The sequence below is a fragment of the Neopsephotus bourkii genome, unplaced genomic scaffold (assembly GCF_033783945.1).
Source record: "Neopsephotus bourkii isolate Nb327-2 ecotype Australia unplaced genomic scaffold, CSIRO-AGI_Nbou_v1 NB_95, whole genome shotgun sequence".
Taxonomy (NCBI): Eukaryota; Metazoa; Chordata; class Aves; order Psittaciformes; family Psittacidae; genus Neopsephotus; species Neopsephotus bourkii.
This window is the reverse complement of record NW_026900612.1, coordinates 667,507-686,296: the sequence shown is the minus strand read 5'-3', so window position 1 is coordinate 686,296 and position 18,790 is coordinate 667,507. Positions and strand designations below refer to the sequence as shown.

Genomic DNA, 18,790 nt, shown 5'->3' with positions numbered 1-18,790 from the left:
AGGCCAGATGGCCTTTTTGTGTCACCTGTTAGAGCATTCCACTTAAGCACCCAGCAAACACCTGCAGGTGCAATGCAAGCTCAGAAGTGAGATCTCTAGAAGAAATATCCACCACCTTACCCATTTACCATCCTCACCTTTTCCCTTCCTCTCCTTATTAACTCCCCCTCCTTTCAAAATCTATTTATAATATCAATGAGACATTTTACAGTGTCAGTAACATCTGAGATTCCCATAGTACTATCATGGCTAACCTGAATTCTTACCACAGCTATTTTTTGCTCTGTCATTTTGGAGAGGCAGCTTTAAAAGAAAACAGCTAGCATTCAAATAACGCATGAGATATTCCCATGTAGCACTGACAGCTTAGCTTTAATGCTGGTACTGACACTTACTTGCCATATACAGACAAGTTCGTGGTGCATGAAATGCCCCACAAAGAGCAATGGATGCATCACGAAAAGCGTAAGAGCATCCATAAAGGACAACCAGAGCATCCATAAAGGACAATCACATCATAGGTTCCCCATCAGTAAGTTTTTTCCAGGAATAACTTGAAAGCTTTCCAGTTGCTACAACATACAGGAACCCTGCACTACCAGGAACCTTACCCTCATCTGACTAGGGCCCACTACCGATTTGGACTGATAACCCGCCCAAAGCATAAAGGAAACTGGTCAACAGTGTATTCAAGAAGCAGTCCACCAGCTGCCAAGTTCTTCATAGCTGTCCCAGCAGAGTTTTGAGAAGCTAACAAGGTGGCCTCACAGAACTTAATGGTCACGGTCTTCCCAAAAACTACAGGGACAACAGCACTAATTGTAAAAAAGAAAAAAAAAACAACCAAACACAAAAGCACACTGAACCAAGAAGAGACAAGAAACAACATCTTGGCAGAAAACGAGGGATGACAAACAGTAAAGGCCTGGACGGCAAAGACGACCAGTTTATGCTGGAGAATCAGCTAACAAAAGGACAATGACAGAAGAACGTGGTCAAAGCAACTGGTTATAAAAAAAAACCCAAACAAACTGCAATATTGTTTGAGGCAGAAACTGCAGCAGTTCCAGACATGTCTTAATTAGAGCAACTTAGAGCCTGCTCAGCTTATGCTGTAAATCAACACATTACTCCACAATTCAAGCACAAATGTTTGAATCTCACCATTATCAACTTTCTGCTTCTTTGCAGAGACTTTCTTCCTTCCAGATACATTTTCTTGCTTTATCTCTTGATGGAGCAGCACTGGGTCTTGTTTTTTGGCAGGAGATACAACAGAATCAGTCTTAGTATCTTGATCATCTGTAACAGACAATTAAGACAATACACTCTTCTGTATATTCTCATTATTACTTTTAAATCAGTAAGTCTGGAATAGCCACAAAGTCCACTCCCGGAAAAAAAACACCCATTTTTAAATCAGAATATGAATTTATCCATACATATGTATACATATACACTTCCCATAGCAGATGAAACCCCAAAGCAATAGAAAACTTCAGCAGAGTAAAGAGCCAGAGAGCCTGGTGTTTTGGCAGACATGAATCTTATCCGCAAGCAGAACATACAACAACACAAGGAAGTTTTACAAATCCAATCCAGGTTTTACTGTGACAGAGCAGACAGCATGTTACCCGTTTTAATTTCTTATTTGAAAGAAGTACTTTCCTCCCCCCAGTGAATCCACTTGGGCACTTTAAACACACACCCCCAACAGCTACTGGGACTGTGAGAAGCAGAAAATAAGTGTTTCACATAAGGAAACTGTTCTTTTTAGAAAAATTTCTCACTAGAAACAACTCTTTATCTTTTTGAACAGCCTGTGCTAGATAATAATCTTGTCAGAGCAGACACACACAGTTCAGGGTTATGGTGTTAGCTCCTGTAATCAAGGATAAGAGTTAGTTGTGGCTGCCCTCAGAACAGCACTTGCAGACCACATTTTAACCATGCCACAGAGATTTTTCAGAGAACACCCACAAACGAGATTTGATACTTCTTTTGGTGGTTGTGGGTGGGTCTTTTTTCTCCTTTTTGGTTTTGGGCGTCTTTTTTTTTTCCAGAAAAAAAAAATCCACCACATCAAGCAGCAATGTCTTTCTTTTAACCTCACTCCCTGTAACAAACCTGTTATGCCTGCACCTCAAAAAGGTGATGTGCAAACACCTCAGCTTTCATTTATTTCTGAAACTGGGTATTTTTATTTGTTTTTAACTCCTAACTTTACACTGAGACATGCCAGCTTCTGCTGAGGATATGGTCAAGACAGTAACAGGCAATTCTGACTGCAGGCTTTGGTCTATTCTAGGTTGGACATTTCAGTTACAATGGCTGGACCAGTTTTCTTTCAGCATTAGCTCCATTCAGTTACAGAGGTGTAGCAGGCAGGAAGCAGCTGTGTTTCTTTCCATGAATCAGCCACCAAACACCTCTTTGTACATTAAGTCTGCACTTAAACAGCAATTTATTTTGCACAGTCTGCAATGGAGTTTCTCTAGATGTGCTTCCTTATCAGAGCAGCCACTCTTAGGACTCCACTTTCCCATACCTCAACATCAGCATGCATACAGCAAACATCTAATTTCACATAATCAAAATTTTGACAGCAGAGATATGACCTACTCTGTTCCACTCAACAATCTTTAACAGAAGAAAGTAAGGACAGGAGGAGGAAAACCAGAGCATTGCTGCCAGATGAAAAACAGGGAAAAAAGCATAGCTCATAAAAAGGAAAAGGTTAGAAGTGAGCCTTTGCCCTGTAGACATCAGGCAGAACAGTTGTGAGAGACACTCTGTGGCCTTGCAAAAAGCAGAACACAGTTTTGGCGTTCTGTGCAAGAAGCATATGCAACATAAGATACCCATTCCATTTTTCTGCTTCTTCTGCCCAGGCTTCTTCTTAGATGCTGCAGATTCAGATGGTGGAGTGGGCTGTTTTGTAACAGGGACTGGATCTACTTTCTTGCCTGAAGACTTGGATCCTTCCGACTCCTTAGTTATGTGATCATCTTGAACAGCCTTATGCTTCTTCTCCTTCTTCTTCCGTTCTCTAATACCAGTAGATGCTTCAGTCATGCTCAAGGGAGCAGGAGTGATGTGCTCTTCATCTGTACTCAGGGCATCAGAGAGCTTAAAGTCCCGAGGTGTACTTTCAGAGTCAGATTCATGGATGTTCCCATTCTGAGCTTCTTTCTTCTTGTTCTTCTTCTTCTCCATTTTCTTTTTATCAGTCTTGGTAGGTGGAAACTTTAGGTCCCTTTTCTGTTTTGCAAGGACTTCATCATATAAAGTTTCTTTCATGAAAAGCCAGAAGAAGAGGAAGATGACTGTAATAACCACAGAAGGAATGAGAATGATAAAGTAGGTAGACTCGTAGAACTCCATTTTTCTTTTGCTCTGCTATATGAAAAATCCTGTAGGGAAAAAAAAAATAAATTAGGTTTTGAACAGGTTTTCCCCTCAATATTATCTCCTCCCCCAATTACAGTAATAAAAAAAAAACCCTCATTGTTTTAGAGAGGCCTTAAAATAGCCTTTAATAAAATTACCGAACTATATCATGGAACAACTTTTATAATCATTTACCATTTCTTCAAAATTGCTACCCTGGATAGGAAGGAACTGCAGTTTGCAAGACTGCAGGTTTTGGAAGAGAACAGTTCTCCTCTTACCTTACTTTTATTCACCTTCCTCATTCTTCCTTCCCAAGTGAATTTCAGGAAGTTAAAGCTTTTGATTTCATAAATGAGACAGCACTTTCTGAGGCTCTGAAATAAGGGCCCGTACATACATAGAAACACTTTTTTTCTTGCCATAAATCAAACATAATGAATTAAGACTTTTATCTTGGCAAGTGGGAGTTAAATTTCAGCTTCCTTTTGTTCCCAGATTTATGACAGCTTCAGAAATAGAATAAGAGGGAAAAGAGAAAGAGCCCTAAATTTTAGTCAACCATAGAAAAATCAGGTATTTTCAAACCTGCTTTTTGAAGTCTAAAAAACAGCTTTAAACTCATGAAATATCCACCCATTTATAGGGAAACAGGAAGCTCTGTTACTTATTTTTCACACGTAACAGCATACGACTTCTGGGTACCAACAGACCAGATGACTGTAGGGTAATTTGCTGAAAACACTACCTATAGCCTAAACTTTTTCTTTTTTAAAGCAGGTACCACAGAGTTTAAAAAAAAGCCCAAATGAAGACAACCCCCTAACTCTGGGGCCAAGACAAGCCAGATTTTCCCATTTCACAGCTGTTCACTACAAACAGACCTGGACTTTGACAGGAAAAACCCAAATTCTCTCTAAACTGTTTGCTCCAAAGAGGGGTAGGAGAAGAGCACCAACCATTAAAAAAAAAAAAAGCCACAATCAAAACTCTAATTGAGAACAGCCCTGAGGAGGACTTGGGGGTACTGGCTGATGAGAAGCTCAACATGACCCAGCAGTGTGCTTGCAGCCCAGAAACCAACCACATCATGGGCTGCATCACCAGCAGCATGGCTGGCGGGTTGAAGGAAGGTATTCTCTCTCTACTCTGCTCTCATGAGACCGTACCTGCATTACTGGGATCCCCAATATAATAGCGGCATGGACCTACTGAGACAAGTCCAGAGGAGACCAAAGATGCTCAGAAGGTTGGAGCACCTCTGCTATGGGAACAGGCTGAGGGAGCTGGGCTTGTTCAGCCTGGAGAAGAGAAGGCTCAGGGGAGACCTTAGAGCAGCTTCCAGTGCCTAAAGGGGCTGACAAGAAATCTGGAGAGGGGCTTTTGACAAAGGCCTGTAGGGATAGGACAAGGGGGAACGGCTTTAAACTGACAGAGAAGGAGACTGAGACTAAACATTAGGAAGAAGTTCTTCATTGTGAGGGTGCTGAGGCACTGACACAGGTTGCCCAGAGAAGCTGTGTCTGCCCCATCCTTGGCAGTGTTCAAGGCCAAGCTGGACAGAGCTTTGAGCAACCTGCTCTAGTAGAAGGTGCCCCTGCCCATGTCAGGGGGATTGGAACTAGGTGATTTTTAAGGGCCCTTCCAAACTAAACTGTTCTATGATACTGATTAAGCAACTGCAATTCCTGATTTACTAATTGAGTAAATTGAAAGCATGTGCTTCAACTACATCTTTCTCTACACAGGTAGAAGACTCAACTGTCCCCTGGGAGAACCATTCTCTTGTGAACAAACAGCAATGGATCTAAGGCCCCCTCCCCCCCATCAACTTTATCATCTTCTGTGGAACTACTGCCTAACCACAGCACCCTCCAACACAGCAAAAGTATTCAAGAAGACATGGGGAAGCTTCTACTGGTAGTGACACCAGGCATAGTTACACATCAGCCTGCCCTTCGCCTCAATCAACTCCAGGATGAGAGCTTCACACAAGCTTACACATGCAAGATGACCCATAAAAAGGTAGCAAAAACTGCCTCACACCTTAAAGCAGTATTGCTTGGGCGTTTCCACTGCCACTTATAAAAAGATGTACCTATAAAGTTCATGTAGAAGTTGCATGGTGCATGGAGAAGACAGGCTGGCTCTCCTTGCTTCTGTGCAGACAGAGCATTAATGTTTAAAAAGCTGGCAGTACTACCTTTAAGGTTGTTTTACCTCAACTCCTGGCTATGCTGAAAGCTGCTATCATAAATTAGCTTGCCATCCTGCCACACTGGCAAGAGTTTGCTTGGAGCCTGGCTGTAGCTATTTAACAGCTTTTGGACAGAAAGGAGTTCCTGTGATAATTTATTTGTACAGTGCATTGAGCAGCAGAGAAAGCAAGGATTGGGAACTCCAATTTGGCTGTTCAGTTATTCAAATAAAAGACTAACATTTCAGTACACTAATTATTCATCAGCTGTCTTAACATTAGGTCTCCTCCTAGTTCGTATTTATTTTCTGTGTGCACAGAGCTCACTGAAAAGGCTTGTGTCTAGAATTATACCCAGCACAAAGTTTCAGAAAGGCCGAGAGGAATGAGAGGAAAAGCTTGTCTTCTGGGGAGAAAAAGCACAGATGCTCAAAACTAAGCTGGAGCTTTCAAAATTATTAGTTACAGCTACTTGATAAAGCCAGCTTCCGGCACTAAGTGATCTAATATTAGTCATCTCTTGAAGGAAGCAGATCTTGAACATTTGTCTCAGCCAAAGTCAATATTGAGTGCTTGCAGGAGAAGCAAATCCCCAAAGTAAATATGTAATTAAGCAGATTTTTCACAAGTGTAATTAAGTTGATCATTACAATACATTACTGCAACAATTACAATACCTAACCACAAAGAGCCCTGAACAGCCCACTTCTTCCTTGCTGGTACACAAACACACAGCTGTCCATACATTCATTCAGCCAAGACAGGATGATCATACCCTGCAGCCATCCATCCCTACACATTTCCCAGCACCTGACACCAGATGCTCAGGTCAAATCACACACTCAGCAAAACACACATTGTAAAGGTTTGAGACATCAAGTGTCAGGAGGCTGGATGGTCATCAAGGCAGGCCTAAGTATAAGCAGAAAATTACTGCTGCTTTGAGACAAGAGGCTAGACAGATTTAAAAGCTTCAGCAGCTTCAAGAGGATCCAATCAATTCATAATTGTAACAGCTAGTCTGAGCAGGGAATACTTACTGGACTGGATGAAGTCTGATCTCAGAGCTGGCTGAGCAACACAGGTTCTGCCAAGCTTCTGTCCACCGCCCTGCTCTCCCCTTCCTCCACTTCCCCTATTTCCATCCTATTCTAGATCCAAAGCACAGCATTGCAGTGAGGAGTTTTGGAAGCTTCGCAGACTCAATTACCACCCCTGTCCTCCTCTCGCTCACCAGGGCAAAGCACACCATGAGCCAAATGAACACTTCCATCCGAAACATTGGTGGTCAGATGCATGCAGATTTGACCTCTTAAGTCCAACAGGGAATTTCACATACACAAATCCAGCCTTTCACATGTGTCATGGTTTAAGACCATCCTACAGCACGACAACCCTGAATGAGCTCAATCCCATCAGATTTTGCAGGGTGGGAGAATGAACAAGAGGCTGCATGGTTCTGAATTACCAGCTGGGCTTAAATCACAACACAGAAGCAGTGTTAAAAAGTATGAAATAAAACCAAGTAAAAGCCTCAGGATTTAACTAAAATTGATAAGCACACCAAAGAAGAACAAACAAGAGCTCTCCTGGCAACACACTAATTTCCACCTCAGCCCAGCATGTACAAGGACATTTTAAAAACATCACTTCTAGAAGGATATGATAGCTGCTGGCTTGTACAAGATGACATCCTCCACCATGCATCCCTTGTGAAGACATCTTTATGAAGCAGCATTCTTGCCACACAAAACTCCTTTGTGGCTCACACAGAGTTTCCAGTTGTCCTCAAACAATCTATAATTACTAGAAGTTTCACCATTTATACTTCCCTATTACACAGACAAGCCATCTGGACAAAATACAGAAGCAATCTATGGGGGGGGGGGTGTGGGAATTCCAGGCCATACAAGAAGAAACAGAATAATAATAAAACAAGGAAAAGGTGAACACTGCATTAATATACCTTCACACACCAGCTTAACTGCTCCTCAGGACTTAGTTTTACCATACCTCCCATTCCTGTTAGCTCCGGAAACAGGAAATACCCTCACAAAAGTATTATTCCTCCCCCCTAGGAGTGCTGCAAGGGGACTTTTATCACTCTCAGCCCTCCCTTGGACAACTTTCCAGGGCGGATGCATCAGCTCTCTACCCACTCAAAGCTGCAATCCCCAGGCAAGGCACACCCAGTAGAAATAGCACGTACACACCCCCCCGCCGCTGCTGACAAGAGACAGGGCCACTCTGGCTACGCTTAAATTTCAAGGTATTTGGTTAAACACTCACCTTTCATCTACCTGTATTTCATATTTAACCTGATATTTATCAGGCACATTTCTTACATCCTGGCTGCCCAGCACCCGTGCCGGGCTCCCCACTTACGGACACCCTCCAGTCTCGCTCGTAAACTCAAGAACTTACAACATCCCTTCAGTCATTCTGAAAAAGGGGAACAAATCACATCTGTCCCTGCCTGCACAGACTTGGTTACTGTTCCCACCCCTTGTTGAACAAAAGAATTGCACTTTTGTTCCCTTAAACAGGGCACAATGCCACAGAAAATTGTAATTTCTGAACTCCTGTGCAGTACCAGTGCCTGCACCTGACTTCCTCTGCTCTTTAACACTGCAATGGATTTTGCAACATACCGTTTGCTTTCAGTATTTAAATCTCAAGTTTCATCCTGCACACATACCACATTTCACAGGATAGCCATTCAGTTTGCATCCAGAGGATTAGCTTACTTGAGAAGACAGAAATAAATTACAGCTCCATCTGGCTAATGAGTCACTCATAGCTTAGCCCCAGCACATCAGAAGCACAGCGTCTATACATGCTTGGGTCCCAAGACGCACATAATTGCCAGGGATTTGTGCCTCTTAAAAAAACGAACAGTGGAGGGGAATACAGGTACAAAGGTGATTTTTATTTTTAATACTAAGCCGTTTACGAGATACTACATATGATTTAGCTAAAACAACGGCCTCCTTTAATTGTGGTGCTTTCCCTGGGATTTTCTCAAGCTGGCAAGCAGACTAAAGGTCTTCACATTCAACAGTCAGTGCAAACACTGCAAGAAGTCTCTGCAGAGATGTATCTATATTCAACCAATTCTTCAAATAGATTGCAATATTTTTTTATTCCTTAATCTGCACACAGTTAACAACATGATCCATCTCAGCCAGCAGCAAAGAGGATCAGGATCCTCTTGAAAACAGCTTCACTCCAAACCCATCTTCCCTCAGAGCTCTTTGGGAAAGAATGCCCAGCAACAAGCACATCTGCTACAGGAAAAGCAAAATTAAACAAGACGGTTAGCCATTCTATGCCTATTCCACATCCATACACTGGGAACGACCACCTCTCTGTTCTTTGCTCATGAGTATTAACTAACCAAAGCACTGCGGCCTCAAGCTCTAGGAAGGAAGGCTACCAGAATTAATAGGTCATTTAGCATCAGCATTGCTACAGTACAAGGAAAAGAACCAGACTCAGACCTTAAGCCTGGCTCTGTTTTGGGCTTTTTTTAAGCAGCCCTATGTCTCATTGAGGGGGGGGGGGGGAAAGATGTGTTCTTTACACCCCAAGATGAGACACAAAAGAGAGCAGAGCTTCTGCTTCTGTGGCACTAAGAAGCTAAGAGTGAAAGCTGAGCTGTCCAAGCGAGCAGTTATTTCAGTCCATCAAACTTGCTCTGAGTTTGATAACACTTCATTACCTTCAGCAGGTGAGCAACGCTGGGAACCAAGGGAGCCCCTGCAATGGCTCAACATCCTCCTTAACTTTCCCATGCAAGGGTTACCCATTCCCCAAAACCCACTGCCTGGAAAACACCAGCAAGGAGCTGACTGCTTATGGACACCACTTTTAAGATGGGAAAATATGATACTACATATAAAGCTCATTTGCCACTTATGTAAGGAAAAAGGCACAGCCATCAGTAAAATCACAGTCTTCTCACAGCTCTGAGGTGATGCCCTTCTAGGTATGCATCACCAGAAAAGCTCAAAGTCTAAACTGTGCTGCCAGTTTTGACCCCAGTGGCAAAATTTAACCTATTTCTTTGTATTATTTCTAAACTCTACCTTTATGTTTCCATGCTCTGCTTACAGAACTCCTTTCAAATCTAAGGCTGAGGGGGAAGCATAATATACAGCAGTTCAAGCTCCAAGTTTATTTCATTTGAGTATTTGCCCTGACAGCATGAATCGTGCAGCAACACAAGAAAGCTGCAGACACTTGAAACTACAGACTGAGCCATTCACGTATTATTCTTCTCTGGGAAGGAGACCTGCTCAAGTGAAGCTCAACAGTGCTTGACACCTGCTACAAACTGCTAACACCACAAGCACAAGGCTTGTCAATAAATCTCGCTCTTCTTCATTTTATTACACTGATACAATTAAGCCACTTGCAAAGCACAATCTCAGTGCTTCAAATGCCCTCAAGGTAAATATTTTCCATTCCAAACATGCTGCTGTTTGTACCATCTGTTGGGCTCTATTAGCTCTCCATTGCTTCATGTTAGTTAACACAGACACACTATTCATTAAATTCCCAAAAAGGAGTAGCTTTCTTCAACAAAAGCTTTTATTTTTAGGGCTTTTTTAATTCATCTTTATAACCAACCCCTGACAAAAAGCAGCAGCAGCACCAAGAACAAGCTGGGAGCACAATATGGCTACACAACACTGTCACCACTATCTGGCAGACAGCCTTGCCCTGTCCAAGCAGTGAGCACCTGGGTACCTCCAAGCAAGGGTTTCCCAGGAGCGCGCAGGTTTCCACTGCAGCCCGGCCATCCAGGCAAGTTCATACAAGATAATGCAGGGCAGGGATTCACCATATGGCAGCTGACGCCCTGAAACTACCTGGGCTGCGGGATAAAGCTGAGCTGGAATTAGCATCAGTGAAAGTAGAATGAGCAACCTCTCATTCATTCAGGGATAAAAGCATGCACACCCATTGCTGGCACAGAGTGAGGAATGGGCTTGAAAGCCATGCTCTGCACTCCTGCTCAGCAGTTTACCCAAAACTGTGCTGATGCTGTCACACCAGCAACCCACATGGTTCACCAAAGCATGAGCACTAAGACACAGATACCAGAAAGACTGTGGTCAGGACTACGGCACTATCATCCCCCTGCACTTGGCACTGGTGAGGCTGCACCTCAAATAGGGTGTTCAGTTTGGGACACCCACAACAAGATACTGAGGTGCTGCAGCATGTCTAAAGAAGGGCAGCAGAACTGGTGAAGGCTCTGGAACACAAGTGAGATGAGGAGCAGCTAAGGGAACTAGTTGTTTAGTCTGGAGAAAAGGAGGCTCAGGAAGACCTTATCACTCTCTACAACTACCTGAAAGGAGGTTGTAGTGAGGTGGGGGTCAGTCTCATCTTCCAAGCAAGAAGCAACAGGACAAGAGGAAACAGCCTCAAGTTGCACCAGGGGAGGTTTAGGTTGGGATATAAGAAAAAATGTCTTCACAGAAAGGGCTGTCAAGCACTGGAACAGGGAAGTTGGTCCAGGGAAGTGGTGGAGTCACCATCCCTGGAGGTATTCAAAAGACATGGCACTTAGGGACATGGTTTAGTGGTGGACTTGGCAATGTTAGGTTAATGGTTGGACTCAATCTAAAAAGGCCCTTTCTGACCTAAACAATTCTATGGAATTACATTGTTAGGGACTGAAAAGTGTTGGGAAGCCAAAACATTTCATAGAATCACAGAACAGTTAGGGTTGGAAAGGACCTTAAGATCATCTAGTTCCAACCCCCCTGCCATGGGCAGGGACACCTCACACTAAACCATGCCACCCAAGGCTGTGTCCAACCTGGCCTTGAACACTGCCAGGGATGGAACATTCACAACTTCCCTGGGCAACCTATTCCAGTGCCTCACCATCCTTACAGTAAAGAGCTTCTTCCTTATACCCAATCTAAACTTCCCCTGTTTAAGTTTTAACCCATTACCCCTTGTCCTATCACTACAGTCCCTAATAAACAGTCTGTCCCCAGCATCCCTGTAGCCCCCCCTTCAGATACTGGAAGGCTGCTATGAGGTCTCCATGCAGCTTCTCTTCTCCAGGCTGAACAGCCCCAACTTTCTCAGCTTATCTTCCTATGGGAGGTGCTCCAGTCCCTGATCATCCTCATGGCCCTCCTCTGGACTTGTTCCAACAGTTCCATGTCCTTTCTATGTTGAGGATACCAGAACTGCACACACTACTCCAAGTGAGGTCTCACGAGAACAGAATAAAGGGGCAGGATCACCTCCTTCAACCTGCTGGTCACGCTCCTTTTGATGCAGCGCAGGATATGGTTGGCTTTCTGTGCTGTAAGCACACACTGAAGCCGGCTCATGTTCATTTTCTCATCGACCAGCACCCCCAAGTCCTTCTCTGCAGGGCTGCTCTGAATCTCTTCTCTGCCCAGCCTGTAGCTGTGCCTGGGATTGCTCCGACCGAGGTGTAGGACCTTGCACTTCTCATCATTAAACTTCATAAGGTTGTTTGCAGTTGGTTTCTTGCAGTATCTGTGAGGGGATTTAACTTGGGACATAACTTGGCATACCTCGGTCAGAGGAAAACATCCTTGGCCCCACCAGCCTCCACAAGCTGCAAGTTTTTTCCTAAAAAAAACATACAAACCTCATGACGAGCTTATAACAGACACACACACATAGCTGTGCTCTCCAAAGGCAGAAGATAACAAATGATCTTTACACTACCTTCCTCCAAAGTGACTGCCAAGGATCGAAGACTTCCTTCTTCCAGCAGGAGAGGGCTGGGGGAGGGCTATGCCCAAGACAGCTCTCAGCATTACTCATCAAGTCTGTACCTTCCTGTCACTATTTTCAGGGCGCCCCTGAGGCTTCCCCAGCTCCTTCCTTCACATGCTCTTGTACACACATGCTCTGCCCCCACCACCATGAACTACTTGAGAGGTATTTGAACAGCCAAACAGCAAGCTCATGGTCTTTTGAGCAAGCATTTCCCCTTTCTCTGCTCTCAGAAACAGAGCTGATGTTTGTCTTTCAATGGCCACACACTTCTGTGCGTGGGGAACTGGGAAATGGTGCTTCTCAAAATACAAGGGGAAAAATGTTCACTACATTTTCTCATAAAAGACTAACAAGCAGCAAAATTTAAACTAGAAGTTGAACACAGACACTGATTTTCTCAACTTGCAGTTTTGCTCACATCCCAAGCGGGCAACAAGGCAGCAACAGCAGGCAAGGTCACACAACACAGCAGCTCCAAACAGCCAGAAGATCCCCCGTTCCATCTATTAACTTTTCATGGTATGCATTACATCAGAAGGCATACAGGGATGCTGGGGATGGACTCTTCATTAGGGACTGTAGTGGTAGGACAAGGGGTAATGGGTTAAAACTTAAACAGGGGAAGTTCAGATTGGATATAAGGAGGAAATTCTTTCCTGTTAGGGTGGTGAGGCACTGGAATGGGTTGCCCAGGGAGGTTGTGAATGCTCCATCCCTGGCAGTGTTCAAGGCCAGGTTGGACAAGGCCTTAGGTAATATGGTTTAGAGCGAGGTGTCCCTGCCCATGGCAGGGGGGGTAGAACTTGACTATCTTAAGGTCCTTTCCAGCCCTAACTATTCTATGATTCTATAAAAAAAAGCAGCATGAGTATCCATACAAAGGCACCAGCACAAACAACCATCAATGGTAAGGCAAGGTGAAAGTACAGCCACTCAGAGAATCACTGCCTCTATAGCCATGTGGCAGTTCATCTCTCTTCTCCAAAGGAGCCATCTAGACAGAACCAGCAAACCCAGCCAGCCAGGCAGCGGTACCTTTTAGTCATGTTCTAGAAAAGAATTAAGTTCACATTTCTAATAGTCTGAACATAACTGGATTTAAAAAAAAACAACAAACACCCTTTAGCTCCTCACCCCAGGGTTGCCGAGCTGCATTGCAATGCACAGCTTTTGCAGGTTTGCCCAAGGAACACCACACTACAATAAACCCAACATTAACTCATTAGTTCTAGCTTTGCAGGCAACGCTAGAACTTGGGGGTTTGCTATAGACATATTAATGCAGGGTTACATACTAAAAATAAGAGACAAAGCTACCAGATTAATGGCCAAAGCTGAGTTTGGAATACCAACCTGAGCAGCAGTTCTACACTGTGGTTTCTGAGCACCAAGGAATCTCCTGCAACATGAACCCACCCAGCAGCAGAAGCCAGGTACAGATTTAAGCCCCAACTCTCAGGTCAGCCAGACAAGCATTAAACATGCACAACCACACCTGAAATGTTTGTGCCCAGCATCAGATTGGGAGGTACAAATCTAGCCATGCCCGTTTTGTTATGCCAATTAGCTGTCTGGAAAGTTAACAAAGGTTTGTACAAGCCAAGTTGATGTGACAGTCTATAGCAGCTTGGGTTTACCACACACAAAAGCCATTTACACACGTTTAAAGCCACTGTGCACCTCAACAAAGGCCTTTTGACATCTGTTGTAGTCCACTCTACAAATACGTATCCATAGTATAATCTTCACCTCTAATCCATAGAAAGTCTCTACCATCTCCTGCAGCCAGAGGCAAATACTATATGGTGGCTCTAACACCAAGGGCCACTTTGCCATGGCTCTTTCACAGCTACTACGGCACACTTTTCCTAGGGCATAGGGTTTTTGCATATACCAGCACAGCTGCTTGCACATCCTTCAGCTGGGGTCAAAAAGCTGCCCGTCCCCCATCTTATCCCCTGCTCCATCTGCTGACACAATCACATGCAGTGTTATTTTCAAATCTGTATCTGCCAAAGCAAGGCCAGGTGAAGGGCTTCAGCTATCAGGCTATCTTACTCCAACACAGCTTGATTCTTTTCTGACACAGCAGTTAGTGGCACTAGCATAAGTGCATTTATTCTGAGACTCCTGCACCTACCCCTGCCATGTTCTATTACTTACATTTGATTAAAACAAGCTCTACAGAACACACAGCAATTACACAGGTGACTCCCCTCTGGTCAAAAACAAGGCAGAGTCCAAATTCCAAGAAAAAAAATTTAAAGATCACATGGGGCTTCTACAGCCCCTTCATCTCTTTAAATCCAATTCAGTCTCCACAAAAGGAAGGAGAGAGGAAAGCAGGTGTAAGCAGTAGCTTCCCAGTACTCAAATTCCTCTCATACTTCCATAGCAATCTGCAAAGAAAAAACAGCTGGAATGAAACCTTTTCCTTTTCCCAGTGCATACAGCAAATTTAACTATCAAAATACACATTCCCATATTATGCATCCTTGTTTATGTTTTAATATGTATGTAAAATGAGACAAGCAAAAGAAGAGGCCTCTGGTCCCACTTTTTTTTTTTTTGCCTTAGCAGATTTCTGTGAAAGTATGAATGGCATCTTAGTCCTGGGAGCCCAATGGGTTTTATACACAAGAACCCACAGGTCTTTATATACAAAAATGGCAAACAGTCAAGGCAAAGGCCCAAGCGTATTATCTGGTTATGCAGGTAATTACCTCCCTGCAAGCCTCACTCACACCTTTCCTCAGGCAGCCTGGCAGAAGCTGCACTGCTGCCCAGGCCTCAGCTCCCTAGGCAGGCACAAGCCATCCTTGCTTTGAATCCAGGGCAAAGTGGACGTCCTCAGCACCAGAGCAACAGGAAAACCACAACAGATTGCTAACGAGGACGGCATCTTGTTTAGGGGATACATTTCTGAATTCTGAAAGTAGCTATACAGAGGTCCATCCTTCCTGCTCAATTCTCCAAATTTCCACTCAACTTTGCCCTTAACAATATTGGTCAGATGACGTTTTAGCCTACTCACTTGAATTTCTCCAGAAACACAAGCAAGTTTTAAATCTCTCACTTGTTCTGTGGGTCTCTACACTGCCTGGGGCTAAAGCTTTTCTCAAAATGTCCTGCCAAAACAGCAGCAGCAATGAAGAAGCAAAAATAGCCAACCTTGAAAGGTTCACAAGTCACTCAGAGCAATGTTCAAGCAGGTCTGTATAGCTGAATTTATTAACCTTTGTAATATACCACAATGGTGCAGAGACTGACAAAATTATGCTACAACTGAGCCATGTACAGCCTAACAGTGTCATGATGCTTTCAGCAAGCTTCCACCCATGGTGAACAAGGTCTTGGAGGAACCTGGGGAGGGAAGAGTGTTCCATGTGTGCACGGAGCTCAGGGCACAGGAGGAAAATAAGAAACCTCAAAAGAAGCAAGAGCATTGGGAAATTTTCCTATAGCAGTGTACCAACCAAAGCACTCCTGCGAGAATATATTACATTTCTGGAAGTAGGAGTATTAACCTCATTCACATTACAATTTCTTTCCCTACAAAAATAAATCTTGTTATTCTTAGTATGAACACCATAAAAGTTACTTTATCCAGACTTATTTTTAAGTTTGTATTTTAACAGATGAGAACAGAATCCTTCTGCCAAAAACAGGTATTAACCCCAGAGAATCTAGCTTCAGACTCCTTAACCATACAAGATTTCACTGAAGCACACGCCCGCAGTCCATCACCCTGTTGCGAAAGGAACAAAGGAAGAGGAAATGACTAATCAAAGTAGCAGCACATTAATATACCTTGGTATGTGGAAAGGGAAAATTGTAGCGGGTATTTTTAACATTCCCAACAGGGGAAGGTACTGGCATGTGTACACCAGCTGCCATGGAGGCTCAGCAGCTCCTGGAAGCAGTGAAGGAAGCCGTGTCTAGAACAGGAGTTACGTATTCTCTACTGCATGTGTGGTTCACAAGTCAGCTGATGATGTCTTTGCTTAATGACATACCTAGAACAGAGGCACGGCTGGGGCAAACAGCAATGACTCTGTGATAATAGGTGCACTTTGTCTTCAACTGTGGGAGAAACAGCCTGGAGAGGTGCTCCAAAGGTAAAAGGTGAGAGCTTCTCAGAGCACTGTCCCACTGGCAGGCACTCCTACAAGTCTCACTACCACCCAGCTCTGCTGAGTAAAGGACAGAATCACAGGATATTAGAAGTTGGAAAGGAACTTAAGATCATCCAGTTCCAACCCCCCTGCGACACCCCACACTAAACCACGTCACCCAAGGCTCTGTCCAACACAGCCTTGAACAGGACAAAGCATTTACCAGTTCTCTGGGCAACCTATTCCAGTGCCTCACCACCCACACAGTAAAGAACTTCTTCCTTACATGTAACCTGAACTTTCCCTGTTGCAGTCTGAACTAGTCACCCCTTGTCCTGTTGCTACAGTCCCATAAGTCCTTCTCCAGTATCCTTGTAAGCCCCCTTTGAATACGGGAAGGCTACTGTGAGACAGGGGAAAAGAAACCTCTCCCTGTGCCACGTGGCATCCTGCAAGTCACAGCTCACCCGCATACAACAGAGCACAACCCCTTCCCGCACCTTCCCAAGCTTCCCAAAGCTCTGAATTGCCTCTACACAACAGAACGGCCACACTGCCAGCAAAACACTACACCTTCAAGTGTTTCCTTGCAATTAATTTGCCACTGCACCTACACAGCCACGCCACCGATATCCCAATACAACCAGATATAATAGCTGGGTTTTAATCCCACACTCCTGCTGCCAGCTGCCTCCATTGGAAGCTCTTCGGGGCAGCCACAGTAACAGGTTCACTCAGACTAACTGGGCAGAGGCCTGAAGGACTACTGTGATAATCCCAAAACTGGAGCTTTCAAACCCCTTCCTAAAAGAGATCAAACCCAATGAACCTAGCAAGCGCCCACTATGGGCATTTGTGCAGTGGGATGGCACAGCACAAAAGCACTGCTCACTCAGTAAGACAGGAGCTGGACTGCTGCCTGTCTGTCCAGCTGCAATTGTTCCTACATTTCATAATTAAGGGCTACAATTCACTCTTTTTCTAATGCCAAACCCCAAAAGACTTGTTGTAACAAAATAGTTTTAAATGCTACATGGAAAGCTGCTGCTGAACCAACTGTAATCATTCAGATCCCCTAGTTCCAACACTGTTGAATGCAAAAAGATACAGTGAAACTAATCTTTAATGTTCTTGCAGAGCAATTTGCAATCAGCCACCCAGTACACAGCTAGAAGCCTGAAGCTTAAGCAGGTCTTTACCCTCATATTGCAAAATGACAATCCTGGTCATTCCACCAACAAGATTTTCCCATTATTTCTGTTCAGTGTGCTGTTAAACACAACTATACAAAGAGACTGGACCACTGACAAAAAAGTGCTTCGTTAACCTCTCGGTGACTCAACAATCCCATTGTTAAACCACAGTGGACAAAAGGAGAAGCCAACAGCAGATGGATGCTCTCATCTAGTTGAATTCTTAGAGGAAGATGAGATTGACCTGCCTTGGAAACAGGCTGCAAGTTAAAGGAGAGTTGTTAACTCACAGAGGGAAATCAAAACTCTTAAGTGATTGTGAATCATATCAGATCTAGACGCTTTCATGTGGTTTCTTCTAACTACCTGAAGTTTAAGATACTTACTGCATTACATTATGTCTAAGCAGTTGAGTGATTTCAGTTTTCTCTAAAGAGAAGAAAGCATGATTGCTGCATCAAAATTACTGCAAATATGGCACTGACCTTGCTAAATGAGTGCATCAGAAAGCAGCATTTGAAACAAGATTGCTGTGCCCCATTATCAGGCTAAACCTTGGTAAACCTTTAGCTGGAAAAGGAAGTGAAATCAACAGGCAAAACTTTTCTCTCTCCTCACCACATACAGTACAGTGGGAGGAAAAAAAGGGAAAACAAGTATGCATCAGTTAAATAACCAAAGTTCAGGGTAGTAATAAATTTTCAAATATGCCAAGAGTTTAAAATGCAGGAGTATGCAGTTAGTTCTCGAGATTTTACAAGGGCAACTTCAGTTTAGGCTAGACTATAGAAGGAATGCAGACTCAACATACAGAAATAAAAGTTCCTATAAGTTGACAGAGGCATCACAAATAAAGAGTTGTGATCAGCATGTACAGCACAACCACCAAACTAGGACTTAGGAAACATGAGTACTACAAGCCTCCCCAGCCTGGAAATGCCTCCTCTTCAGCCTACACAGCTGGGCAGGCACTACATCAGCATGCTTATTTTTGCTTTTAATACAGTAAAACACAGCTGTGGCTCAGAAACACAGAAAGCCATCAGACAACCCAAAGCACCAGGCCTGAGTTAGCATTACTTGCCACGCTTGCTTCCCTCTGAGCATGTAGAG

The 18,790-nt window shown here is 43.8% G+C and overlaps 1 protein-coding gene across 12 annotated transcripts in view; it reads right to left on the bottom strand.

The window, feature by feature from the left end:
* The window catches only part of KTN1 (kinectin 1), a 102,861-nt gene that overhangs the window by 50,562 nt on the left and 33,509 nt on the right, over window positions 1-18,790 (bottom strand). For 11 of the 12 annotated variants that reach the window (XM_061355950.1, XM_061355943.1, XM_061355959.1 and 8 more), the window contains 2 exons: window positions 2,862-3,413; window positions 1,165-1,302 (listed from right to left, as the gene is read on the bottom strand). In XM_061355950.1, the coding sequence (XP_061211934.1) occupies window positions 1,165-1,302; window positions 2,862-3,384 (661 nt within the window). In that variant the 5' untranslated portion in view covers window positions 3,385-3,413. The remainder of the gene's footprint in view (window positions 1-1,164; window positions 1,303-2,861; window positions 3,414-18,790) is intronic. The other variant, XM_061355997.1, reaches the window with a different exon arrangement.